This window comes from Rhinichthys klamathensis, unplaced genomic scaffold (assembly GCF_029890125.1).
Source record: "Rhinichthys klamathensis goyatoka isolate OS25496 unplaced genomic scaffold, OSU_Roscu_1.1 h1tg000060l_1, whole genome shotgun sequence".
Taxonomy (NCBI): domain Eukaryota; kingdom Metazoa; phylum Chordata; class Actinopteri; order Cypriniformes; family Leuciscidae; genus Rhinichthys; species Rhinichthys klamathensis.
This window is the reverse complement of record NW_026606605.1, coordinates 4,278,190-4,300,570: the sequence shown is the minus strand read 5'-3', so window position 1 is coordinate 4,300,570 and position 22,381 is coordinate 4,278,190. Positions and strand designations below refer to the sequence as shown.

The 22,381-nt window shown below is 39.6% G+C and overlaps 1 protein-coding gene across 20 annotated transcripts in view; it reads right to left on the bottom strand.

The window, feature by feature from the left end:
- Positions 1-22,381, bottom strand: part of adgrb2 (adhesion G protein-coupled receptor B2) — a 346,370-nt gene that overhangs the window by 11,744 nt on the left and 312,245 nt on the right. For 9 of the 20 annotated variants that reach the window (XM_056249712.1, XM_056249721.1, XM_056249717.1 and 6 more), the window contains 7 exons: positions 15,753-15,845; positions 14,853-15,242; positions 13,923-13,962; positions 13,732-13,746; positions 12,037-12,773; positions 7,211-7,246; positions 2,719-2,832 (listed from right to left, as the gene is read on the bottom strand). In XM_056249712.1, coding sequence (XP_056105687.1) covers positions 2,719-2,832; positions 7,211-7,246; positions 12,037-12,773; positions 13,732-13,746; positions 13,923-13,962; positions 14,853-15,242; positions 15,753-15,845 — 1,425 coding nt within the window. Of the gene's footprint in view, positions 1-459; positions 536-2,718; positions 2,833-7,210; positions 7,247-12,036; positions 12,774-13,731; positions 13,747-13,922; positions 13,963-14,852; positions 15,243-15,752; positions 15,846-22,381 lie in introns of all 20 variants that reach the window. The other 11 variants (XM_056249727.1, XM_056249729.1, XM_056249730.1 and 8 more) reach the window with 6 other exon arrangements.

The window sequence follows — 22,381 nt, the reverse complement described above, 5'->3', positions numbered from 1 at the left end:
CAGTACATCTGAACCACCTTGTTGTTGGAAGAGTATGTGCTTACGTACTTACCGTATACCGATCAGGTATTTCTCAATTTTAATACAGGTTTATGGTCACATTGATCAAAACTAGATTGTATGCGTTTATGATCTTTTAAAACAAATGTTGATTAATTCTTACTGAAACGTTTGTGGTTTATGGTTTAGTTTTAAATAAAAAGTTAAAGAAAGGGTTTAAACTAGCACAAGCACAATGACAGAGCAAGGCTGTGTGATTTACAACAGCACATCACAACATCACAGGGAATGTTCCACGCCAAGTTAGCACGGAAAAACACGACCTAATGTGAACACCCAACATTTAGTCCTCTACACCTCTTGGACTCTACGGGATTTACACGACACCAATGAGAGCCTCTATAAATCAAGGCCCTATCACACCGGGCTGGGAATACGGGGTCTGGTTGACATGCTTACGTTGGCTCTCTTTGTAAACGAAGCTCATTCTCCGTGTTAAAGGCTCGGATTGTCGTGGTGGAGGTGGAGGAGGAACCTGTGAAGGTGGCCGGATTGTTAGAGGGGTTTAAAGACTACTGACATGGCACTTTTTAGCACAGCTTTAGTTTTTGAGGTAGATGTGGTTTCATGAGGTAGACTGGTCTTGAGGGAAAAGCTCCGCCATTTTGAATGGCTATGAATCCAGCAGGATTGGGATCCACTGTAGAGGTAGTTAAATAGCACACTCATGTCTTTTAGATCACAGTTATCTTCATAAATGTGAAAAACGCTTCTTTAAGAATGAATTATGCCAACATTTAGTGGGAAATCACTCACACCAGTCCTGACCTGAAGAAGAAATCCAATTAATTGATTGTCTTATAGGCACTGGGTGATTATAATAATTACAAATGTGCAATTTTTTTTTTCAAACTCTCTTGAAACACCATTATGGTTGTAATTATAGCATTGCCAACATATTCAGAGACCTGTGGCATGAAATCAAAATAATTGTATGCTGTAATTGCTTTCCCATTGGGAATCAAAAGGCAAATGTTTAAAGCTTCATGACTCGCCAATACTGCCAGAAGGACTCTACACCGTCAACACATTTAAAAAGCAAAAATAACGAGTTTGATCCTCTGTAATGTTAGAACATGAATCTCTGATGCTTGTCTGCACCTATAATCCAGCATTAGGCTGTCCAGTTTTTAACAGCAGTGGCCCATATAAAGCACAAACTCTTTGTCGAGAAGCATAATCCATCTTCACTGATAATAATAATAATAATGTCAAATTTAAAACATTTAACTGAGCAATCATCAAAATAGTCTTAAAAATGCATGTGAAAAAACATTCTATTAATTACACATTGTAAACTTGCATCATATAAATTATAATGAATTACAATAAATAAACGTTTTCTTGTCTGCTGTATTTTATGCTTTTATGTCCTGCGTCGTTTCAATGCTTCTCTTGACTCCATAGACTCCATCTAATTGTTTTTTTCTTGACATTGCTTCCCTGTTCGATTTAAGCCAAGGTCTTGACTTGAGAGATGGCCAATCCTAGTTTAGAATTTTGGAGTGGCCAATCAAATCACTCCAGTAGCCATTGCCACCCCAGGGCACGCCTCTGGTGAAAAGTAATGTAGCACAGCGATCTAAAGGCCTGAATTGAGCCGAAACTCAGGCTGAAGACAGCATGATCCAAATGAAGAGTGAGTGAGCATGTGGCAAATGCCACCAAAGTATACACTTGTCACAAATTGCAGGCAGGTAATTACTCGGAGGGCAATTGTTTTTAAACCTTAATGACAAAAGCCTCTGGACACCAGCATATGGATGTTTGCAATGCTCCTTCCTCTAATAGAACATTAAAGATTCAGCAGTCTAGCTAATGGAAAGATGAACAGTCAGCTCTTTCCAGGGAAAGCAGGAGACAGCACTGCAGAAGGCAGGTGTACTTGGAGAAGATTAAGACTGAATATGATCCATCTATTAATACTGTATTAATTAACTTACAGAACACAAGGCTCGGGGATAAGGAAAGCAGAGAATGCTCTGATAAAGATGTGTTTCCAAACACCAGGTGCATGTGCAATTGCCTTTCAAAGTTGTTTTTTTAACTTCAAGAACCAGAATACAAACTGTTCACTCCCCATCATATTTTTTTAAATTTCTTTTAAAGGGACAGTTCACCAAAAGATGAAATTCTGTCATCATTTATTCACCCTCATAACATTCCAAACCTGTATGCTTTTCTATCTTTTGTGAAGCATAAACTAATCGTTTTGTCCATACAATGAAAGTTAGAGGTCGGCTTTCATTGCATTATAAAATGTTTCACTAAGGAAAGTCCACTATAAGGGATTTTTATATCGTTTTCAGTGTTTATTAGCGTATGCATTTTGCATTTTAATGTTTATTATAAAACCTTTGATGCATTTGAACCCCTTTGATTTTAAAGCAGGTTAAAGCATCCTTAAAACAAGACGTTTTCTGCCTTCCAAGTAACGAATTATTTATGTTAATAATACCATTAGTGTTTCAGGTTTAAGTAATCAATTTAGTGCTCCAGATACGATTGCTTTGAAACTCCTGCAGTGGTGCACGTGTGAGCATGGTGATATTAGTGATCATGTATCGCAAATATACAGGATTTCTAGCAAGCACAGGGTGAGATTATTTCACTTGGGTTGGGTATAAGTGTGGGGTTTGCAGGTTAGAGGGGTCTTACCTTGAAGGAGGACATGGCAGGGTCCCTGTTATACCTGTCTATGGTGTGGAACTTGGTGGAGTGGTTGAGTTCATGGTACAGCTCTGAGTGTCTTTTGCGAGTGTGCATCACTTTCTGTAAGGAAGGGGAAAAAACAAACAAACAAAAAAACAAAACAAAAACAAAAAAAAACAAAAGCAAAAATAAGAAAGGGCAGGCCAGGGAGGAGCTGGGTCGACGGTAACTGAGTTAAACCGCAAGACTAGGGTGACAATAAACACTCATCCTCTCAAAGGGGGGTGTTCTGATTGGTTAATAAAACGGATGGGTATCAAGCAATATTAAAGCTCTCTGGTCAGTATAATTCCCTACTTACAGACACTTCCACCAATTCCCAGATTTAAATGGAGGTGGTTGGAACCTGGCTGGGCTGTTTTGTAGCAAAGACGTTGCAGTCCTAATACTATGGGAGAAAGTGCAACGCACAATATGATGGAATAAGTCCCGCCTTCTAAATAAAAGAGCCAATCGCCAATATGTAAAGTCATCGCGTCACTGCAACTGCTGTTAGAAGCTCCGCTTGCTGTAGAAACAGTCAGTGTTCTGAGATGCGCGCTTATGACTGCACATGCGCATTGGCTGGTTCAGCCTGAAAAATGCAGTTTTTTTGTCATGATTTAAGTATTTAGAAACAACATTTATGAGACAGTTGTAGTCAGATTAAATTGGTGATTTCAAATATGAAATTTAATCCTAATCTTGGTGAAGAGATTGAAGCTATACTTGTCTGACTGAAACAGCTGCCTAAGATTTCAAAGATGGCCGCAGAGTAAAATGACTAGCCTTAATGGGATACTCCACTTTTTTTGGAAATAGGCTCATTTTACAACTCCCCCAGAGTTAAACTGTTGAGTTTTACCGTTTTTGAATCCATTCAGCCGATCTCCGGTTCTGGCGGTACCACTTTTAGCATAGATTAGCATACATCATTGAAGTGGACAAGACCATTAGCATTTCTAAAAAAAAAAAAAAAAATGACCAAAGTGTTTCGATATTTTTCCTATTTAAAACTTGACTCTTCTGTAGTTACATCGTGCACTAAGACCGACGGAAATTGTAAAGTTGCGATTTTCTAGGCTGATATGGCTAGGAACTATACTCTCATTCCTGCGTAATAATCAAGAAACTTTACTGCCGTACCATGAGTGCAGAAGGCGCAATGATATTGGAACGTTGGAAGTTGGTCATGTTGGAAGTTACCTAGCTGGGCACTATTTTCAGTCGATGCGTCATATCATTACGCCTGCTGGACTCATGGTACGGCAGTAAAGTTTCTTGATTATTACGCAGGAATGAGAGTATAGTTCCTTCAATGATGTATGCTAAGCTATGCTAAAAGCAACACATTCTGATCCTTTGGCGTCATATAGGTGACGCCATATGACATTTCAGCCCGTTCTCATCCTTTGGCGTCATACATGTGACGCTTTGTACATTTCGTTTAAATCTTACGCACATGGCATCCTTTAGCATCAATATGAGACGCAGAACCCAAGGCGTCATACAGGTGACGCTCGTCTAAATCCAACGCACATGGCATCGTTTAGCGTGAATATGAGACGCAGATCCCAAGGCGTCATAACCGTACCCTACCCCAGACCTAAACCTACCCATAACAGTGCGTGTTATATTGACGCTAAAGGATGCCATGTGCGTAAGATTTCGACGAAATGTCATATGGCGCCACCTATATGACGCCAAAGGATGAGAATGCGTTGGACATTTCGTCGAAATCTTACGCACATGGTATCCTTTAGCGTCAATATAACACGTACTGTTATGGGTAGGTTTAGGTCTGGGGTAGGGTAGGGTACGGTTATGACACCTTGGGATCTGCGTCTCATATTGACGCTAAAGGATGCCATGTGCGTTGGATTTAGACGAAATGTCAAAAGCGTCACATGTATGACGCCTTGGGATGAGAACGGGCTGGCTAAAAGTGGTACCGCCAGAACCGGAGATCGGCTGAATGAATTCAAAAACGGTAAAACTCAACAGTTTAACTCTGGGGGAGTTGTAAAATGAGCCTATTTCCCAAAAAAGTGGAGTATCCCTTTAAAGGGACTTTGTTTGCAGTCACAGCTGGTTTTTGCACAGAGCCGACATTGAGCATCGCTCTAACCTGTGAATATCAGCACTGTTCTCATGTGGTGCGCTTGATTTCTAAGCAAAAATGATATTTTAAGTTTGTTTACCATTTATTTTCTTTCTGCAAGTGTTATCGTGAGATATCTTTGTTTTAGGGCTACCAAAGTTAAATATGTTTATAATTAAGAAAATATTTTGATTTGATGGCATTTAGCACATTTACCGGTTTAAATGTATTCTGTCTACAGACTAGAATACGAGTGCCAGACCACAACAATCCAGCCTGACCAGCAAACAAGTGCACCAAACCAGCATAACAAAGTGGTTTAACTGACTGACTAACCATTTATTTATTTTATCATTATTTATAATTTTTTTTTTTTACAGATTTTAGTTGAATATTTTGTTTATTTTTTAAGAGGAATTGAATGCATTAAAACTAAATGCACCACAAATGATTTCAACTAATTTACATTTTGAAATGCATCTCTGTAACAACAAAAACAAAAACTTATTTTATTCACCTGACAACCCTAATTTATTTATTGGGCAAGGAGGGAGAAGATCTCATGCAGCACTGACTAAAATGGAGAAGGTTATGAAGCTCTAAAAGCATCTGAATGAGTTAGTAACAAGACATACCTCTGTTTGAGAAGAAGCCTCCATACCGGAGAGCAAATATCCAGTCATAACTTAACTTAAGCTTTCAAACATAATTGAAGAACTGCTAGTTTACAAGAACACACGAGTGTGTTCCGGAAAAAAATGGATTGGGAGACTTTAGACTGGAGATTTGCTGGATTCTGCCATTTGATCATTCCATGGAGGTGCCCATTCCCTCCAGACTGCCTCAGTCATACACGTGCAGTCTCTACTCGTCTCATTACGCCGTTTATCTCACTCACACACACTAATGCCACTCACTCCACACTTAAAGAGCTCTACACTGATTCAGTGTTTCTGCAGCCTTGATCATTTTGTATTCAGAAACATATAGCTTACTGCTTGTGTATGGTGCTATGTTTAGCCATTATACAACACACATATTGATGACATATCGAAGATGTCATTTTGAAATAAGGTGAGCAGATTTCTAAAATGCAAACTACAGTAAATGTAATACTATTGTCACACCATATTATGTGGACAACAGGAATGATATATATATACAGTATATATATATATATATATATATATATATATATATATATATATATATATATATTGTTGTGTCATTAGTTTGTGAGTAATCCATCTAGTCTTTGGAATTCACACTGGGCAGAATAAAGTGAAATAGCTAAAAACTAACTAACTAAAAAAAAGGTACCATAAAATGTATGTGTAATTACACTGTAAAAAATAATCCTGTAAAAAAACAATAAACAGCTGGCAGCTGTGGTTGCCAGCATCATACCGTAAAAATACGGTGTGTTACTGTTTTTGAAATTAACAGCTAAATACCGTATTGTCAGCTACAGTATAAAACTTTAATTTAACAGCTATATGCTCTAACACAAAAACAGTAACACACCGTTTAGTTACGGTATGATGGTGGCAACCACAGCTGCCAGTAGTTTACCGTTTTTTTACAGGATTATTTTTTACAGTGTATGTACTACTATATAGATATAGAGTACTACTGTAGAAATACATGGTAACACTTTACAATAAGGTTAATTTGTTAACATTAGTAAATGTATTAACTAACATGCACTAACAATGAGCAATACATTTGCTACAGTATTTATTAATCTTTGTTAATGTTAGTTAATAAAAATACAGCTGTTCATTGTTTGTTCATGTTAGTTCACAGTGCATTAACTAATGTTAACAAATACAATCTTTGATTTTAATAACGTATTAGTAAATGTTGAAATTTATATTAACTAAGATTAATAAATGCTGAAGTATTGTTCAATCTTAGTTCATGTTAGTTAATGAATGAACCTTATTGTAAAGTGTTACCACACACACACACACACACATGTATATATACTTATTTATAAAATATATTTTATGGTGTTTTTTTAATTTAGGGTTTTACCTATTTAACTTTATTCTACACACACACACACACACATATATAACTATAACAAAACAAAACAAATATCCTGGCAAAGTGGATTGTGTAGTCAACCTATTTTGAAATGACGCTTAAACAGCCTAAGTAATCAAGGCATGTGAAACACTGAACAGTTCAGCCATGGACAGGACTGTTGCTAATATACTAAATGCATGATGGGGGAAACAAGCACCAGAGCGGCAACTATTATTGGCTCTTTTGTAAGTCCATTGAAAACTCTCTAGCTAATATTGGACAGAAGCACAAACACCAGTCTATGGACAGATGGGGACGGGCTCTTACCTCAAAGTCCAGCTCAGAGTACCGTACTCTTTTCCTCTGGGGGAAGGGGGAGGGGGAGAGAAGACACCATCAATCACAAGTGCACATCTTTCAGCACCTGAGTAAACTTCGGCTCTGGCGCACATGACGCATTTGTCTCATGCAGGTGCAGTGAGCATATTATACACCTCAGCTGACTGAACTGCGTTTTTCCAGTGGGTGTTTTTTTGATGTATGGTTTCAAATTGAACTTCAGCATGAACATAGGAAAGGGGTATTCACCGTCACCAACAGGTGTGTGTGGGGCGGCGTCTTACTGCAACAGCAGTGTAGTAGTTACAGCATTACTGTTTGCATAAATAATCATTTCCATTTAAAATAAGACGAAAAGAAAATCACCACGAATAAAGTAGTCTGGGAGAAATAAGATACTGTAATGTGTGCTCCCCACATCATATCTTTGTTACATCTAATGTAACATATATTTCATTCTAGGCTGTTTGGCAACCTCATGTGTGTCACTGAAAATGTCAAACCGATATAGGCCTGACACTGATGTTAAAAACTATTTTTTTTCCCTCCATAAAACAGCATCAGTGATGATGATTTTAGCCTTTGAAATTACAAGAAAGTATGCGTCTGCATATACTGTAAACAGCAGAAGCTATGGTATGTTTGGAAAATGGCATAATATTTCATAAATGTCTCAGTTTTGTAAACATCTCTAATCTTCGGTAAACAGCAAAAAACACTTGCTCAGAAGGAACTTGCTCAGTTCTAACAATTTTGGTTTGCCCATCTGCATAGTGCAATTTGCACATACACTCACCTAAAGGATTATTAGGAACACCTGTTCAATTTCTCATTAATGCAATTATCTAATCAACCAATCACATGGCAGTTGCTTCAATGCATTTAGGGGTGTGGTCCTGGTCAAGACAATCTCCTGAACTCCAAACTGAATGTGAGAATGGGAAAGAAAGGTGATTTAAGCAATTTTGAGCGTGGCATGGTTGTTGGTGCCAGACGGGCCGGTCTGAGTATTTCACAATCTGCTCAGTTACTGGGATTTTCACGCACAACCATTTCTAGGGTTTACAAAGAATGGTGTGAAAAGGGAAAAACATCCAGTATGCGGCAGTCCTGTGGGCGAAAATGCCTTGTTGATGCTAGAGGTCAGAGGAGAATGGGCCGACTGATTCAAGCTGATAGAAGAGCAACTTTGACTGAAATAACCCCTCGTTACAACCGAGGTATGCAGCAAAGCATTAGTGAAGCCACAACACGCAAAACCTTGAGGCGGATGGGCTACAACAGCAGAAGACCCCACCGGGTACCACTCATCTCCACTACAAATAGGAAAAAGAGGCTACAATTTGCAAGAGCTCACCAAAATTGGACAGTTGAAGACTGGAAAAATGTTGCCTGGTCTGATGAGTCTTGATTTCTGTTGAGACATTCAGATGGTAGAGTCAGAATTTTTTTGGCGACACCACTGTGCAGGCTGGTGGTGGTGGTGGTGTAATGGTGTGGGGGATGATTTCTTGGCACACTTTAGGCCCCTTAGTGCCAACTGGGCATCGTTTAAATGCCACGGCCTACCTGAGCATTGTTTCTGACCATGTCCATCCCTTTATGGCCACCATGTACCCATCCTCTGATGGCTACTTCCAGCAGGAGAATGCACCATGTCACAAAGCTCGAATCATTTTAAATTGGTTTCTTGAACATGACAATGAGTTCACTGTACTAAAATGGCCACCACAGTCACCAGATCTCAACCCAATAGAGCATCTTTGGGATGTGGTGGAACAGGAGCTTCGTGCCCTGGATGTGCATCCCACAAATCTCCATCAACTGCAAGATGCTATCCTATCAATATGGGCCAACATTTTTAAAGAATACCTTTAGCACCTTGTTGAATCAATGCCACGTAGAATTAAGGCAGTTCTGTAGGCGAAAGGGGGTCAAACACAGTATTAGTATGGTGTTCCTAATAATCCTTTAGGTGAGTGTATAATGAACAGCGTCCAAAATTATTTAAATTAAAATCAGTTCAGAAAACCACTGTCCTTGGAAAATGTGATAACTTATACCTTTTAGCAGTGGCATTATTTAGCAGTGACATGACAATGGTCACAAAATTATGATAGAACAATTGTTGGCGAGGAACATTTTTCTCCCTCATATTTTCATTTTAATGGCTTAATATGAGGAATAGGACAAAGTGACGTCACATGGAGTTCTGTTGAAAAAATATATAAAGTTCTGATGCAATATATCAATTACATAATATATAAACTTCTAAAGTCTGACGACATGTGAATCATGACAAATGTTTTCTTTAGTCGGTCATTTGTGTCACTTTATAGTGAATGGCTCACACACCGGCAAGTGTAAGCCTATTCGTCTTAAACCAATAGGCTAGATGTTACATGGCAAAGATGGTTTTATATACATTTATTTACACTTTTGAGCAATAATTTTGGACCATGGGCATTAATTGAAGTACATTAAGTGTCATATATGGATTTCTGAGAGGTTTCCTATGTCTGCACCCTGTAAGGCAATCTGAAAAGCAAACAAAATGCTGCACTAATCGAGGCTTAAAATGCCATATACTTAAGAGATGCAATAGTCTATAATAAAAAGTTTAAGTTATTCAAAACACATTCACAAATGCAGTTAACCAATAGGGTCTGTACACATTCTGTGGCAATTTGTCACAAGCTCAAACTCACTGAACACAAACCAGTCAAGACCTGGGCATACTCACAAAGGGAGGATGAGAGTGAGTCACATTTTATACCTTGTTTAAAGTGTGAGAAGTTAGTTGTTGACAAAGTTAAGGTGTCACTTGGTGAGTTGGGTGACAGCAAGCCAAAGCACTACAAACTCTGCAGTGTTCAAGCCCACTAAAATATCAATACCCAGGAACCTTTTCCTTTGTGACCCCAACCTTACATCACCAAACTTGAGTTCTTTAAAGAAAAAGTTTTAAAAATCACTTCTAAACCTGGTGTTTTGCAGCCTTTCCAGCATGATGATTGATATGAAAAGTATATGCTAAATGAAGTATACTCTAACAACCAAGGCACTTATGAGTAAGTGTGTGAGACAGAGGCAGAAAGAGAATGATTGAGAAACATTTTCTGTATTTCACAGGTGGTCAGCTGCCAAAGTATTAAAACACATTTTTAAAGTCAACATGAAATTAATATTTTACTTCCATGATGTGATTTATTTCAGAGTAAATCAGGCAATGAAGGATGAAAAAAAAAGCTCAAATAAATACTTTAATTAATGGGAAATATAAGTTGATAAATTGGTATTTTGCCAAAAACTAACTAGGCCTTATAAACGAAAGCTTATAAGCATGTTCTCAGTTTACCTGTTATTTGCCGCACTTACAAAATATGATACACCATTCTGGTGTATTAATATTATTGTTATTCAATTATATATACTTTCATTTTTAGTGTTTTGTTTAAAAAAAAATATTCTGATGATGTTCATTGCTAGAAAGCAGCAAAAATCACGTTCAAAAATTATAAAATATTTAGTCCAAAATGTTTTGAAGCTTAAGCACTTCCATTTGGAGTTTCAGGCACTATGTTTGAAACAAGACGGCTGATGTAGGGTGATGTTAGTTGATTTTTTTTATTTTTATTTTTTTAGATGCAGAGCAAGTTATTACATTTTGATGAAGAACAATGTTTTATTTGTGCAAAAAAAATAAAAAAAATAGAACCTACTAATTTGATGCTGACTTTAAGTTTGACAACTGACTTTAGTTATAAATTCATGCCCCAGCCCCAAGAACTATGTTTAGGAGACAGAGCGGGAAGGTTTTGTGTCATTTAATGAAGGAATGCGGGCTCTCTCAGGCACTTCCTCTGGCTGTTTCTCTTTCACCATCTGCTGTTCCTCCTTGTGGGGCTGTAGTGTAATTATAGAGAGAAGCGCAACTGCACACACAGACACACACACACACACACATACAAACACACCCAACCTGATGCAGTCACCAAGTTGTGTAACATCATGTTGACAGGGGACTCTGGGTTTAGAAGGCACACCTGAATGCATTCCAGTGATGGACTGATGAGAGAGTTGCTACATGATCAGTATGCATTGCGTCTCTGGGACAACAGATGATGTAACATCATCCAGCCCCGAAATGAAAGGAGACACTACTAATAAGATAAATCAGCCATTGTATTGCTCTCCTGTAACAACACCTTAAAGGGAGAGTTCACCCAAAAATGATAATTTACTCACCCTCATGTCATTCCTAACCTGTATGACTTCTGCGGAACACAAAGGAAGATATCTTGGAAACAAAAGTCAGTGGGGTCTAGTGTTGTTTTGGACCTCATTGACTTCCATTGTGTAGACGAAAAGTACAAATAAACTCTTCAAAATATATTTTATTTTTCACTGAAGAAAGTCATACATGTTGGGAATGTAAATGATGACGATTAATTTTTTTTGGGAGAACTAGCCCTTTAATCGTAATTTCTCTGTGGCTAGGTAAGATTCTACGGCTTATGTGTTTAGGTCGGCGTGTTTGCAATCACTGCATTCATGCTTGGTTTCATCTCTGTTCTGTTTTTTTTTGTGTTGATCTACCTGACATTTTTCTGCCAGCATGATTCTTTGTGCTATGTGGTCCCCGGTTCCCTTTTTCCTGGCAAGAATGCCAGGAGATTACAGCACTATTGTGTACCTAGGTTGTATGCCACAATTGCAAACCACAGGTGGTTTCCAAAATACCCTGGGACATTCAGAAGTGACGGTTGTTCTAGATTGTGAAAGAATGTACCCCTACTTTAACCCCTACTTACTTCCAGAGATCCAGCCGAGAGGCTGGTGTTGGTGCTGCCCAGGTTGCGGGGAAGGGTTCTGGTGCGCTCCACCGTTCCCGAGGTAAGGATCTGCCGGACAGAGGGACGATTCTGCTTGACCTGCAGGGTGTGGGTGTTGGAGTGCGTGTGCCCGGTGTGGGCCGGCAACTGTTTGAGAGTGCCGTAGGAGCGGTTTAGGTTCATGCTGATGTGGTCCACAGCTGCAAAGTCTGCAGGGTATGCCTCACTCTCAGCTGGATGCAGAGTCAAGGGTGAAGGGGGCGGAGGAAAGGGAGGGTCATCTACTGTAATGTTCAGGGGCTTCCCCTCATCCTGGGGTGGAGGAGGGGGCTTGAGACTGACTGTCCGACGTGGCAACACCATGTAGTCCCCTTCCCCGCCTCCTCCAGCTGAATCCTGGGTGGAAGAAGGGTTTGGTCGGGTCCAACCCAGCCCACTCTCGGTGCACAGGTAGATGGGTCCGGATCGCTGATGCTGGCCTTGTTGCTCCACATTGACATCCTTCTTCAGCGGCTGCTCGCTTAGTTCATTCAGGGTACCCAAAGCAGGTACCTGCACCAGGAGGTTAGGGGGTGGGATATTCCCAGGTAAGCTGCTGAAATTAACGCCTTCCTGATGAGCTGACAACTTGGGGTCGTCCTCGTCATCCAGGGAGATACGGGATAGAGTGCCAGTTATGGTAGCAGGGTTACAGGTGTTTACCTCCTTAAAGATGACTGAGATAGGGAGAAAGGAAGAACGAGAGAGAACGGATAGACAGAAGTGGGGAGGAAGAAAGAGACAGGAGCAGAAGTCGAGTGCACAAGATCACACAGATGGACAGAGAGGCAAAGAGCAGAGAGAGAAACCAATCATAACAGAAAGTTGGATGGTGAAATGATACATTACAGAAAAGGAAAGGGGAGGGAAGTAAGATGGTTACACAGGAGTTCCCAAAGGTATAGAACCCAGATGTTTTGGAGAGAGGTTGAAGCAGTGGCAGGGTAAGCAAGATTGATTCATGTGGGTGTGGAGAGAATGTGATCGGTGGAGGGAATGATGGGAAAAGAGACAAAAGAAAATGAGCTCAGTTACGTAGAAATGGAGCATGCAGAGGTCAGAAGAGCAGGAATGGGTCAAAGGTGCAGAAGGCAGTGAGGGCAAGAAAGGACAAATATTTTCACGCAGGTGAGTTAGTAAGTAGGATTCTCAGCATGCAAATTTGGACGGTTGCAAAGGCTGGTGCTACAGCAGGAGTTCAGTCGAATTAAGTAGGGATAGCAGGGAAAGCCATGCACAAAACAGCTCCTCTAAGGGAAAAACCATCAGCCGTAAAGGCTTAACCATTTTATGCATAATTTATAAGGTCACATTTAACAGAAAATATAACTCAGTCAAAAGGTGAAAAAGTAAAAGGGGAAAAACTTAAATAAATGAATTAAAAATAACATGCCTATAGAAGAAAAAAAAAACCTTCCTTTTTTTAATTTTTAAGGTTAATATTATTACAATGGTAGTTTCTCATCGACAAAACTGATCACAAATGTATCCAAGCTAAAATGAATGCCCTAGTATGCTGAAGATGATAAGGGTATGGTAATCAAAGAGCAAAATGCACATTTGGTATGTCAATTTATGCAAAACAACAAAATACTTTAGTGTAACACAAATTGCCAACTTAAGTGTGAGACTTACATGGGTGTCCTCTCTCTGCAAGTGAGGGGGAGACAACAATGTGCAGGGTTAACTTTCCATTAACAAACTTAACCAAACAAACAACATTAGAACCAGGCCAATGTGAATGAACCGGTGAGGAAAGTGCAAGAATGTGAAAGCAAAGAGGTGCAATAGTGAAAGGCATAATGGAGGGTAAAAGAAATACTTACCCGTTTGACAAGCCAAGTCCACATCTTTCTCAAAGTCCGTCTGTGCAGGTGAATGAAGGACAGAGGAGAGATAACTTAATCTTGTTACAAACGACATGCTATCCATAAGTGAACTATAAATATAGATGCCAGTTCATGATAATTTACATACAGTCATACAACTTTGGCATGGTGAAGGGTGGAGCTGAGGGCAGTAACAGACAGTATGTGGCGGTTAAAGTCCATCAAAAAGAAACAACATTTTCATTTTAGCAAACAGTTTCGACAAAGTCCTAGTCTAATGCAACACATCTGCAACACCTCTACAATAAAAGCAGATCCCTTAGCACCAGCACTAATTACATTGAACCGAAGTGAAAATAAATTAGCATATTGCAGTCTGACACAGCTGGGCTTGACTTTCCAAAAAAAAAGAAAGAAAAAAAAACCTAAACAAAACAGAACGGATATGATTTTTATGAAAAGAGGGTAGAACTCTTTAAAAAAAAAACAGTACAATGGACGCAAAATGACTGCGTCCCTCAGGGTAAACCTTTTTAACTCCAGGCCTTCATTGGAATTCAGTGTTGGTTAGTGCTGCCAAAAGAATTGACTCTCAAAGGAGTTCAAAACAAAGCTTTAGTGAGGGCATTACACTGTGGAGCAATTTTAGCATTCCCAGTGAGAGCAACTTATATGTATGCATATACCTGCATGTTTAAGTTGAAAAGAAAAGGCAAGAAAAGAGACCTGCGACTATGCAAAACTTCTACTGCACAGCCATGGAAATGAAGTTACTTTGTACTACATAAATTAGAGTCAGATCTGCTGACAACTAGCCACTTATCTAATTAGCGGGCTAATATGCTCACAGTATGCTATCAGCTACACAAATTGACAGCACTAACTCTAAAGCAAACACATGCAATCACGTTCATTTCAGAGACGTACGGTCATGTGATTTTGCTCCAGGACTAGGCTCTGGCGGAGAACGTGGGCACGGTTGTGGTTGAGTGTATGTATGTGGTTGTGGTTCAGGGTGTGGTTCTTGTCGAGAGTGTGGTTGAGAGTGTGGACGTGGTTGTGGTTTAGGCCGTGGGAGTGGTTGTGGTTGTGGTTGTGATTGAGAAGGTGGTTGTGGTTCAGAGTCTGAGTGTGGTTCTGGTGGAGACTGTGGGTGTGGTTATGGGTGTGGTTATGGCTGTGTCCATGACTGTGATTGGCCAAGACTAGAGGAGGGTGGGCGGGGCAACTTTGGTGGCAGCCTTGGCAGCACCCAGGTGAATATCGGAGTGACCCACACTGGTCCTGACTGTAGAGGCTGGGCTGGTGTGGGCACCTCTGCCGGCAAAGAGGCAGAACGGAGAGAAAGGTAGAGAGAGAAAAAGTGAGCGGTGAGCTGAGGAGATGAAGTGGAAAGGTGGAGCAGACCTGCAGGGGCGGTTATCCCTCTCATCCAAACCTATCCACACACACACACAATTGGAGAGTTCCTGCTGTAGTTACCATGGCTACATGCAAGTCTAGTCTTTGACACGAACAAATCGCTGCAGGGCACTGGGTAAAGGGCTCAAAAACTATTAAAATACCCCACAAGGTTATAAGTGCTAAGTATGTTACTGACGTGCTTGATTGCTTTCTCGTAGAGTATAATTATTGGTCAGTTTTTTTATAGTACATCAAGTTCGACCTTACAACATTTTAATATTGTACGGTCGAACTAGATGTATACTATAAATAAACTGACCAAAAATACTCTACAATCACCCCGTAACCCATGCTGTTTAGGAGAGGAGGAGCCGACCCTCTGAGAGTCCCACGTGAGATGAAATGGAATGGAATGCTATTCACCATGATCTGCACCTGGCCGTTCTTGCAGGAGTCCGGAGAGTTTTCACTGTCGTCTTTGCAGCCACCCATCCTGCAGCGCACTGCATCCTGCACCTGAGGTGGGAAGTCATGAGATACAACCAGGGTAAATCATAGAGGCTCAAAATCATGAAAAGCATGAAATATAAAACAAGAAAGCAATCAATCAAATACGAAAACATCATCATTTCAAACCTCTTTAATGACAATCACACAGCAGCAGAATATTAGGATTCTACGATGCATCGTGATGCGGATGATTGTGCATAGATGCAGTAATAGACCATAATCGATTATAGCCATTTCAGCCTACTAACGTTTGCCTATAGCCTACATACAGTACGCGCTTGTCTCGCTTGCGTAAAATGGCGGAGAGAGGTGAAACAAAAGCGAGTAATAAAAAATGCACCCACTATTTTAACATAGTGTGTGTGTGAGAGTGAGTGTGTGTGCACAAGTTATTGTAACTTAAGTACTCTACCTGACAGTTTCATGCGCTTTTAGTATTTACTAGTGTTTATTAGTTCTAAATGCTCCTGTCTTCAGCTGTGTTCAGACGTAAGTTTTGTTTGACTACATTCAGGAAGTGTACTTTCTTGGAGCAGATAAAATAAAAAAAGAGTTCATATATCTGACTACTTGTATTCATTGACGAAAATGTAACCATGTGCAGTAATATTGCAACGCATTGTGATGCATTGTGATATTGAATGGTATTGTTGACATGATAATCGTGATCGAATTGAATCATGAGACCAGTGATGATTCACACCCCTACAGAATATGGTTGTCAGTCCTGTTTGTGTTCATATATAGTTCAGGTATAAAATAGAGCGTCAACTGCATTTTATAAGCATAGTGACCTTAATTTTGGTTAGTATGGCGAGAGAATGGACCATGGAATCACCAAGAGTTGGATACGACTGAAATGTAATGAGAGAGTGAGAGTGTATTCTACAATGCAGATTAAACATTTTATAATAATTAAATACATTTTACAATCAATATCAGTCATTTTGGTTTAGGCATTCAGTGTTAATGAAGAGGAGTTATGTAATTGTTTTTGTTAACTGCTTTTCATTATAGTCATCCATCACTGCATAACATGTAGAGTGCCATTGATTCTTAAGATTGTAACATCATTATTAGAAAAAGAAAAAGAATAGGAGGGGTGAATATCTTCCCACAATCGTGTAAATGTTTACATGGAACTAATGATGAAAGTAAATATCCTAAAGGCGCTAGCAGATTCTATTCACTCCGGAGAATCTATCGGTTTAATCTAGTTAGTTTAGTAATCTACAGAGGGCATCCGTATGCAATTTCTCATAAAACTTTGATATTAGTTTATATTCCTCTGTGACATTGCAGTGAGCCTGTTTGCATTTCTGCAGGAAGGGTTTACAGAACTGCAGATGCATATGCTCTACAACAATAGAGAGGAAGACACTTTCTCTTTCATAAAAAACCCCCACAAAAAACAGACAACGTGATAGGCTGTTTCCCCTGACGACAGTGTAGCCTTAGCAACGGGATGCCACTCATTTGCATACAAATTTATGGCCACAAGGCCTACAGAATGACCAAGTGAAAGCACAGTGTATCCTAACTGGGAAGATCAGAGCTCTTATTGCCAACAAAGACATAACAGATAATAAATGAGCTTTTTTCTTACACTATCTGGATGCACAACAGGTGATACAATTACAAGAGGACAGAGTTACATACTGATGTAAACTGATGTCTTAGACATGTGACTCAGATCTGTTTGTCTCATGACAGTGTGAACAGCACAAACAACATGGAATCGGATCTTTTAAAATCCGATTTGTGCCACTTCCATATGTGGTACTAAATCCGATACAGGTCAGATGTTTAGCTATGCGACCACAGTCGGAATTCATGCGAATTTTACATCACTTAGAGCAACATTTGTCACAATTCTGTTCTCATGGGAGTCACTTCAAAGAATTGACATCAGGGGCGGACTTAACCATTAGGCAAAGGTTGGCAATTGCCTTGGGCCCCGAGCTACCTAGGGGCCCCCAAAATGCCCCATTAAATTATGCTTAAGTTTTTGTTTTGTTTTAACTTTTCGCAAATTATATATTTCTAAAAAAACATTTGCGAAAAAAGGCATCAAATCATTAGTGTCGCAGACAGGAGGGGGGCCCCCCACCTCACTACATTGGACTATTCCATTATCTCACTTTCTGCGTGCGAAAGTGACAAGGCTGTAATGCGCCAAAAAAACTGACGGAGAAAAATAAGTGATTAACAGACAGTGTACAGAGTGACAGACAGAGTGTACAGAGTAGTAGACAGAGTAAAAATGAAGCGAAGCTACCCAAGCGGTGCTGAAAAAGCAGGAAGCGGGAGGAAAGCAAAACGTTTTTAGCAAAATTGCAGAAGGTAACAAACTTTTTTGTGATGCCCGCTGACAATGACAACAATGCTAACGATATGTTACAAGTGGTCGTGGCCAGCTATGAGGTGACCGAGGTCCGGAACTCTGTCATTTTTTTACATTCAAAAATAAAATGTCACGCTCTCTGAATGATTAATTAGCAGTTTAAACCACCTCATATGAGTGTTTGAAATTCATGTTGCTGCGAGAAGCTAGCGCAGTGAACGGAGCTTGAGAGCGCGCTGTGAGTGCGCGGGTGCAGCCTACGTGTTGCCAGATCCACCTAATGGAAAGGTGGCAGTAGTCTCCTGGACCGGTTTTTCTGATTTAATGTGACACTTTAGGAAGTTATTAACGTGGAAAGTTGTATGTTAGGGTTAGTGATATTAAACCTTATTTCCAAAACACAAGCTTTGAACTTATTTCGGATTATTATTTTTATTTTGTTTCGTTTTTCTTGTTTTTCGTAGCAATATCTGGCAACATTTTACTGTCGGCATTAATAATAAAAAAAAAGCTTATAGACAAACTGTAATTGCATAAAGCTACCACATTCGGTAAGACAAACGCAATGATCATCGTGATTATCTGTGAGAAATGTATAACACTATCAAAAACTATAGCATAATACAGATCTGTATGAATGAAATTTGCCAAATAACTTACTGGCCAGCTGGAAGTAGGCTCATGCTGTTTAGTTAACCTTTCACAAAGTCATCATAAAAACATTAATTAAAGCAGTGTTTCTCAACTAGCAATCTATTCAGTCAGCATATTTGTGTTTGATCTGTGTGAATTACAGAAATATAAGACTTGCTAGACCTACTTTTTTTCTATATTTCTTTGCACAAAACTCTCCAGAAAGTGCCATTTAATGGTTTATTTTTCAAAAAAAAACATTTTCGTTCTCTTTTAAAGATCGGATGGGGGGGCCCCATATACCTTCGCCTTGGGCCCCCAATTTGCTAAATCCGCCACTGATTGACATACCCAAAGTTATCAAAACAGTTGCGAAAGGTACAGCTCATACAAGCAAAACACGAACTCTGCTCTCTTTTTTCGTATCTTCATCTTTTCTTTTTTTTTGCCTGTATTCGCTGGCTTTCGCGGCAGATCACACTATAAATAAATGCATAATCACTTACTTTAATGTCCTCTGTGTTTACACCCATATGACAAAGTGCTGCGTGACGTCTTTTTATAGTTCTTTTGCGCATGCGGGTCAGTTCAGGACCATGATCTGTTCGCACTGGAATATGATATTGGCCACATTTAAAACAACAATGTGAACAGCTATACAAAAAATATCGGATCTGAGCAATAAATCGAATTGAGTAATAAGGCTCGCAGTGTGAACGTAGCCTTAGAAATGCACTTTGATTTACTTTCAGGAGGGAAAAATTTGCAAAACCTTTAAGGTCACAACAGCTTGTCACTCGGGCAGTACCCCTAAAGGGACAGTTTTGCACGCTGATAAGGTGCATATTTGTACCCTTGGGTAATAATATGTGCCCTTAGGTACTACTATGAGGGTAAACAAGGTACAGAGATATCCCTTTGAGAGTATACTGTCCCGGTGACAAGGTGTTGTATCCCTAAAGGTACAATTTTTGCATATTTCTTCTGAGAGTGAACCATTCTGGAAGTGGTTGGGGAAACATGAGCATGTCACATAACTCAGCCTGATCTCATTTGTATTTGTATATATGTAACGTTTACACATATATATATATATATTTGGTTATATGCTGAAACTTACAGCAGACTTACAACTTACAAAGTATTTTTATTCATTTTATTATTTTTGGGTAAAGTGATTGAATCCGGCCCCAGAAATAAACAATACAATCAAATGGTCATAATGTCAAATTCAGTAATTGTGTATATGAATGTGATGCCACTGAACACATTTATTAATTTAATTGATTAAATACAATGAAATCTAAATATTAATTTCATGAATTCAATATGTTAAGGATCATGTGGCACTGTAGTCTTGAGTAATGATGCTAAAAATTCAGCTTTGCATCACAAAATAAACTGATTTAACTGTATTTTTAATCAAATAAACGCAGACTCGGTGAACATAAGATGCTTTTTCTTACCGACCCCAAACTTTTAAATGGTAGTGAACATGCATAAGACTTTTCAGAACATTTTATGTCTGCCTGATCTCAGACCAAGACAAAATCCCATCACAAGTGTTCACTGGAGGCACATTTTAGACACGTTAATTCTACAACATGTTGTACATATCCCAAGTGGTTGATCTGACACGACCTTTATGGTTTGCAAAGGTTACACGCTGAACAAATGACACATTAATCTACTTGCGTCCTCAGAATAGCATCAAACATATGCTGTTGAAACACTTTATTTATTGACTGCACATTCTCTGCACTGTTTAGTAAATCCCTTCTCTTTCTATTCAACTGAGCATGAGTTATCATGCTGCAACACTATTCACTGGCCTAGACCGGAATATGTAATCAGTCTGCCTCCCTCCCCACAACTAAAATTATGATGTGCAGGAACGCTAGGCTGTTTCGCAAGACAGAGCAAGAGACGGTCTCATTCTCAGTTTGTTTATGGATGACTGTCTGCTGAGTCAAAGCTGTAGAAGTATCAGAGTGACAGCCGATGGCATGCCTTCTAGACTCTCTCTATCTTCACTAATGCATGAGAACAAACTATTCCCACACTCATTTGCCTGTGCTAATCACGAATGCTGCCTTTCCATTGTTGGCTCAGCCATTTCAAAGCGTAATTCGCACATCAAACTGCATATAGCGCAAGGATCCGGTGCACAAACTCCACTCCACTCCCTTGTTTTGCTAAAGCTATTAGGGATTACATCAAAGCCTTGCCAGGGATTTTCATATATTTACTAAAATAATACCAGGATTTATTTTACTCTAATCCTTTGGTTTTGCGATATTGATTTAACATATATGGCTTAGCGATTTGGAACTGATTTTTTCTCTCCCTTCTCAAACTCCAGCAGCATATTTTAATTTACCCGATGCATGAAAGTCAGCCACAGTTATCACAGAACATGCTGGAGAGTTGAAGCAGTTACATTTTGGCTACAGTGTGACTATAGTTTGACCCATAAGATGATTTATTTATGGCTGCTCAGATCAACCCATTATAACGTGAAAGTAGTGCATGCTCTGTCAAAAAACTGATTGTCTCAGCCAAGTTTTACTCCTAAGTGGACCTTAAAATAATGGACTCAAATAAAACTCCTCCTGCAGTCTCCATTTAAATACACCTCTGACTGTCCTCTAGGACTGGCAGTATAACAGTGCAACATTTATTTTTTATTCTGTTATGGCCAAGCACACACACATAGAGCCCTATCATACACCCAGCGCAAATTTTTGCTAGTTTCAGCCTGACGCAGTTATCATTTTCACGTCCTGCGCCACGTTGTTTAAATAGCAAATGCATTTGCGCCCATTTGTTCGCCCATGGGCGTGCTGGTCTGAAAACCAGGTGTGTTCAGGCGCATTGTTGGCGCATTGCTATTTTGAGGCAATTGAAATAGACTGTGCCATTGACCAACTGAAACCTGGTTATTTAAAGGGCGCACTAGTAATAGGCGCCTATAGGCGGGTCCACAACGTGCGTACACTCTGCTTATTACCCACACAGGGACGTGCAGCAGCACACAAACATGCCAAATATTAAATATCAAAGGATTACAATGTAAAAGATTAATATTGTGTACATACAGATAGGCTGGAATCCGGCTTGTCTCGTAAATGGTCTGCTTGGGCGCTTTAATCTTGCGCATTAGCAGATCCATTTCCTCACTAGAGAAGCGTTTAGTTTTTCCGCTTGCAAATTCCATCGTGTAAATAGCGAATCCGCCATGGCGCGAGCGCAACTGGCTTTTAAAGGGAATGGGAGATGAGACTCTGATGGGTTTATTGCACGTTACGCCCAAAACACACACATTACTCATTAAGAGAATAGAGACAACCCTTTTAGACCATGCGCCCGGCACGCCGACCATTTTTCCCATCGTTAAACTAGCAAAAGTGGATTCGGACACACCCTAAGTGCACTTGCGCTGTGCACTTTAGACCATGCGCTTAGAACGTTAAAATAGGGCTCATAATATTGTAATGGAGAAGGATGCCATCTAAGCCAGGGGTTTTCAATCTCTCTGATGCTAAGGGCCCGGGATCCCCAAAAG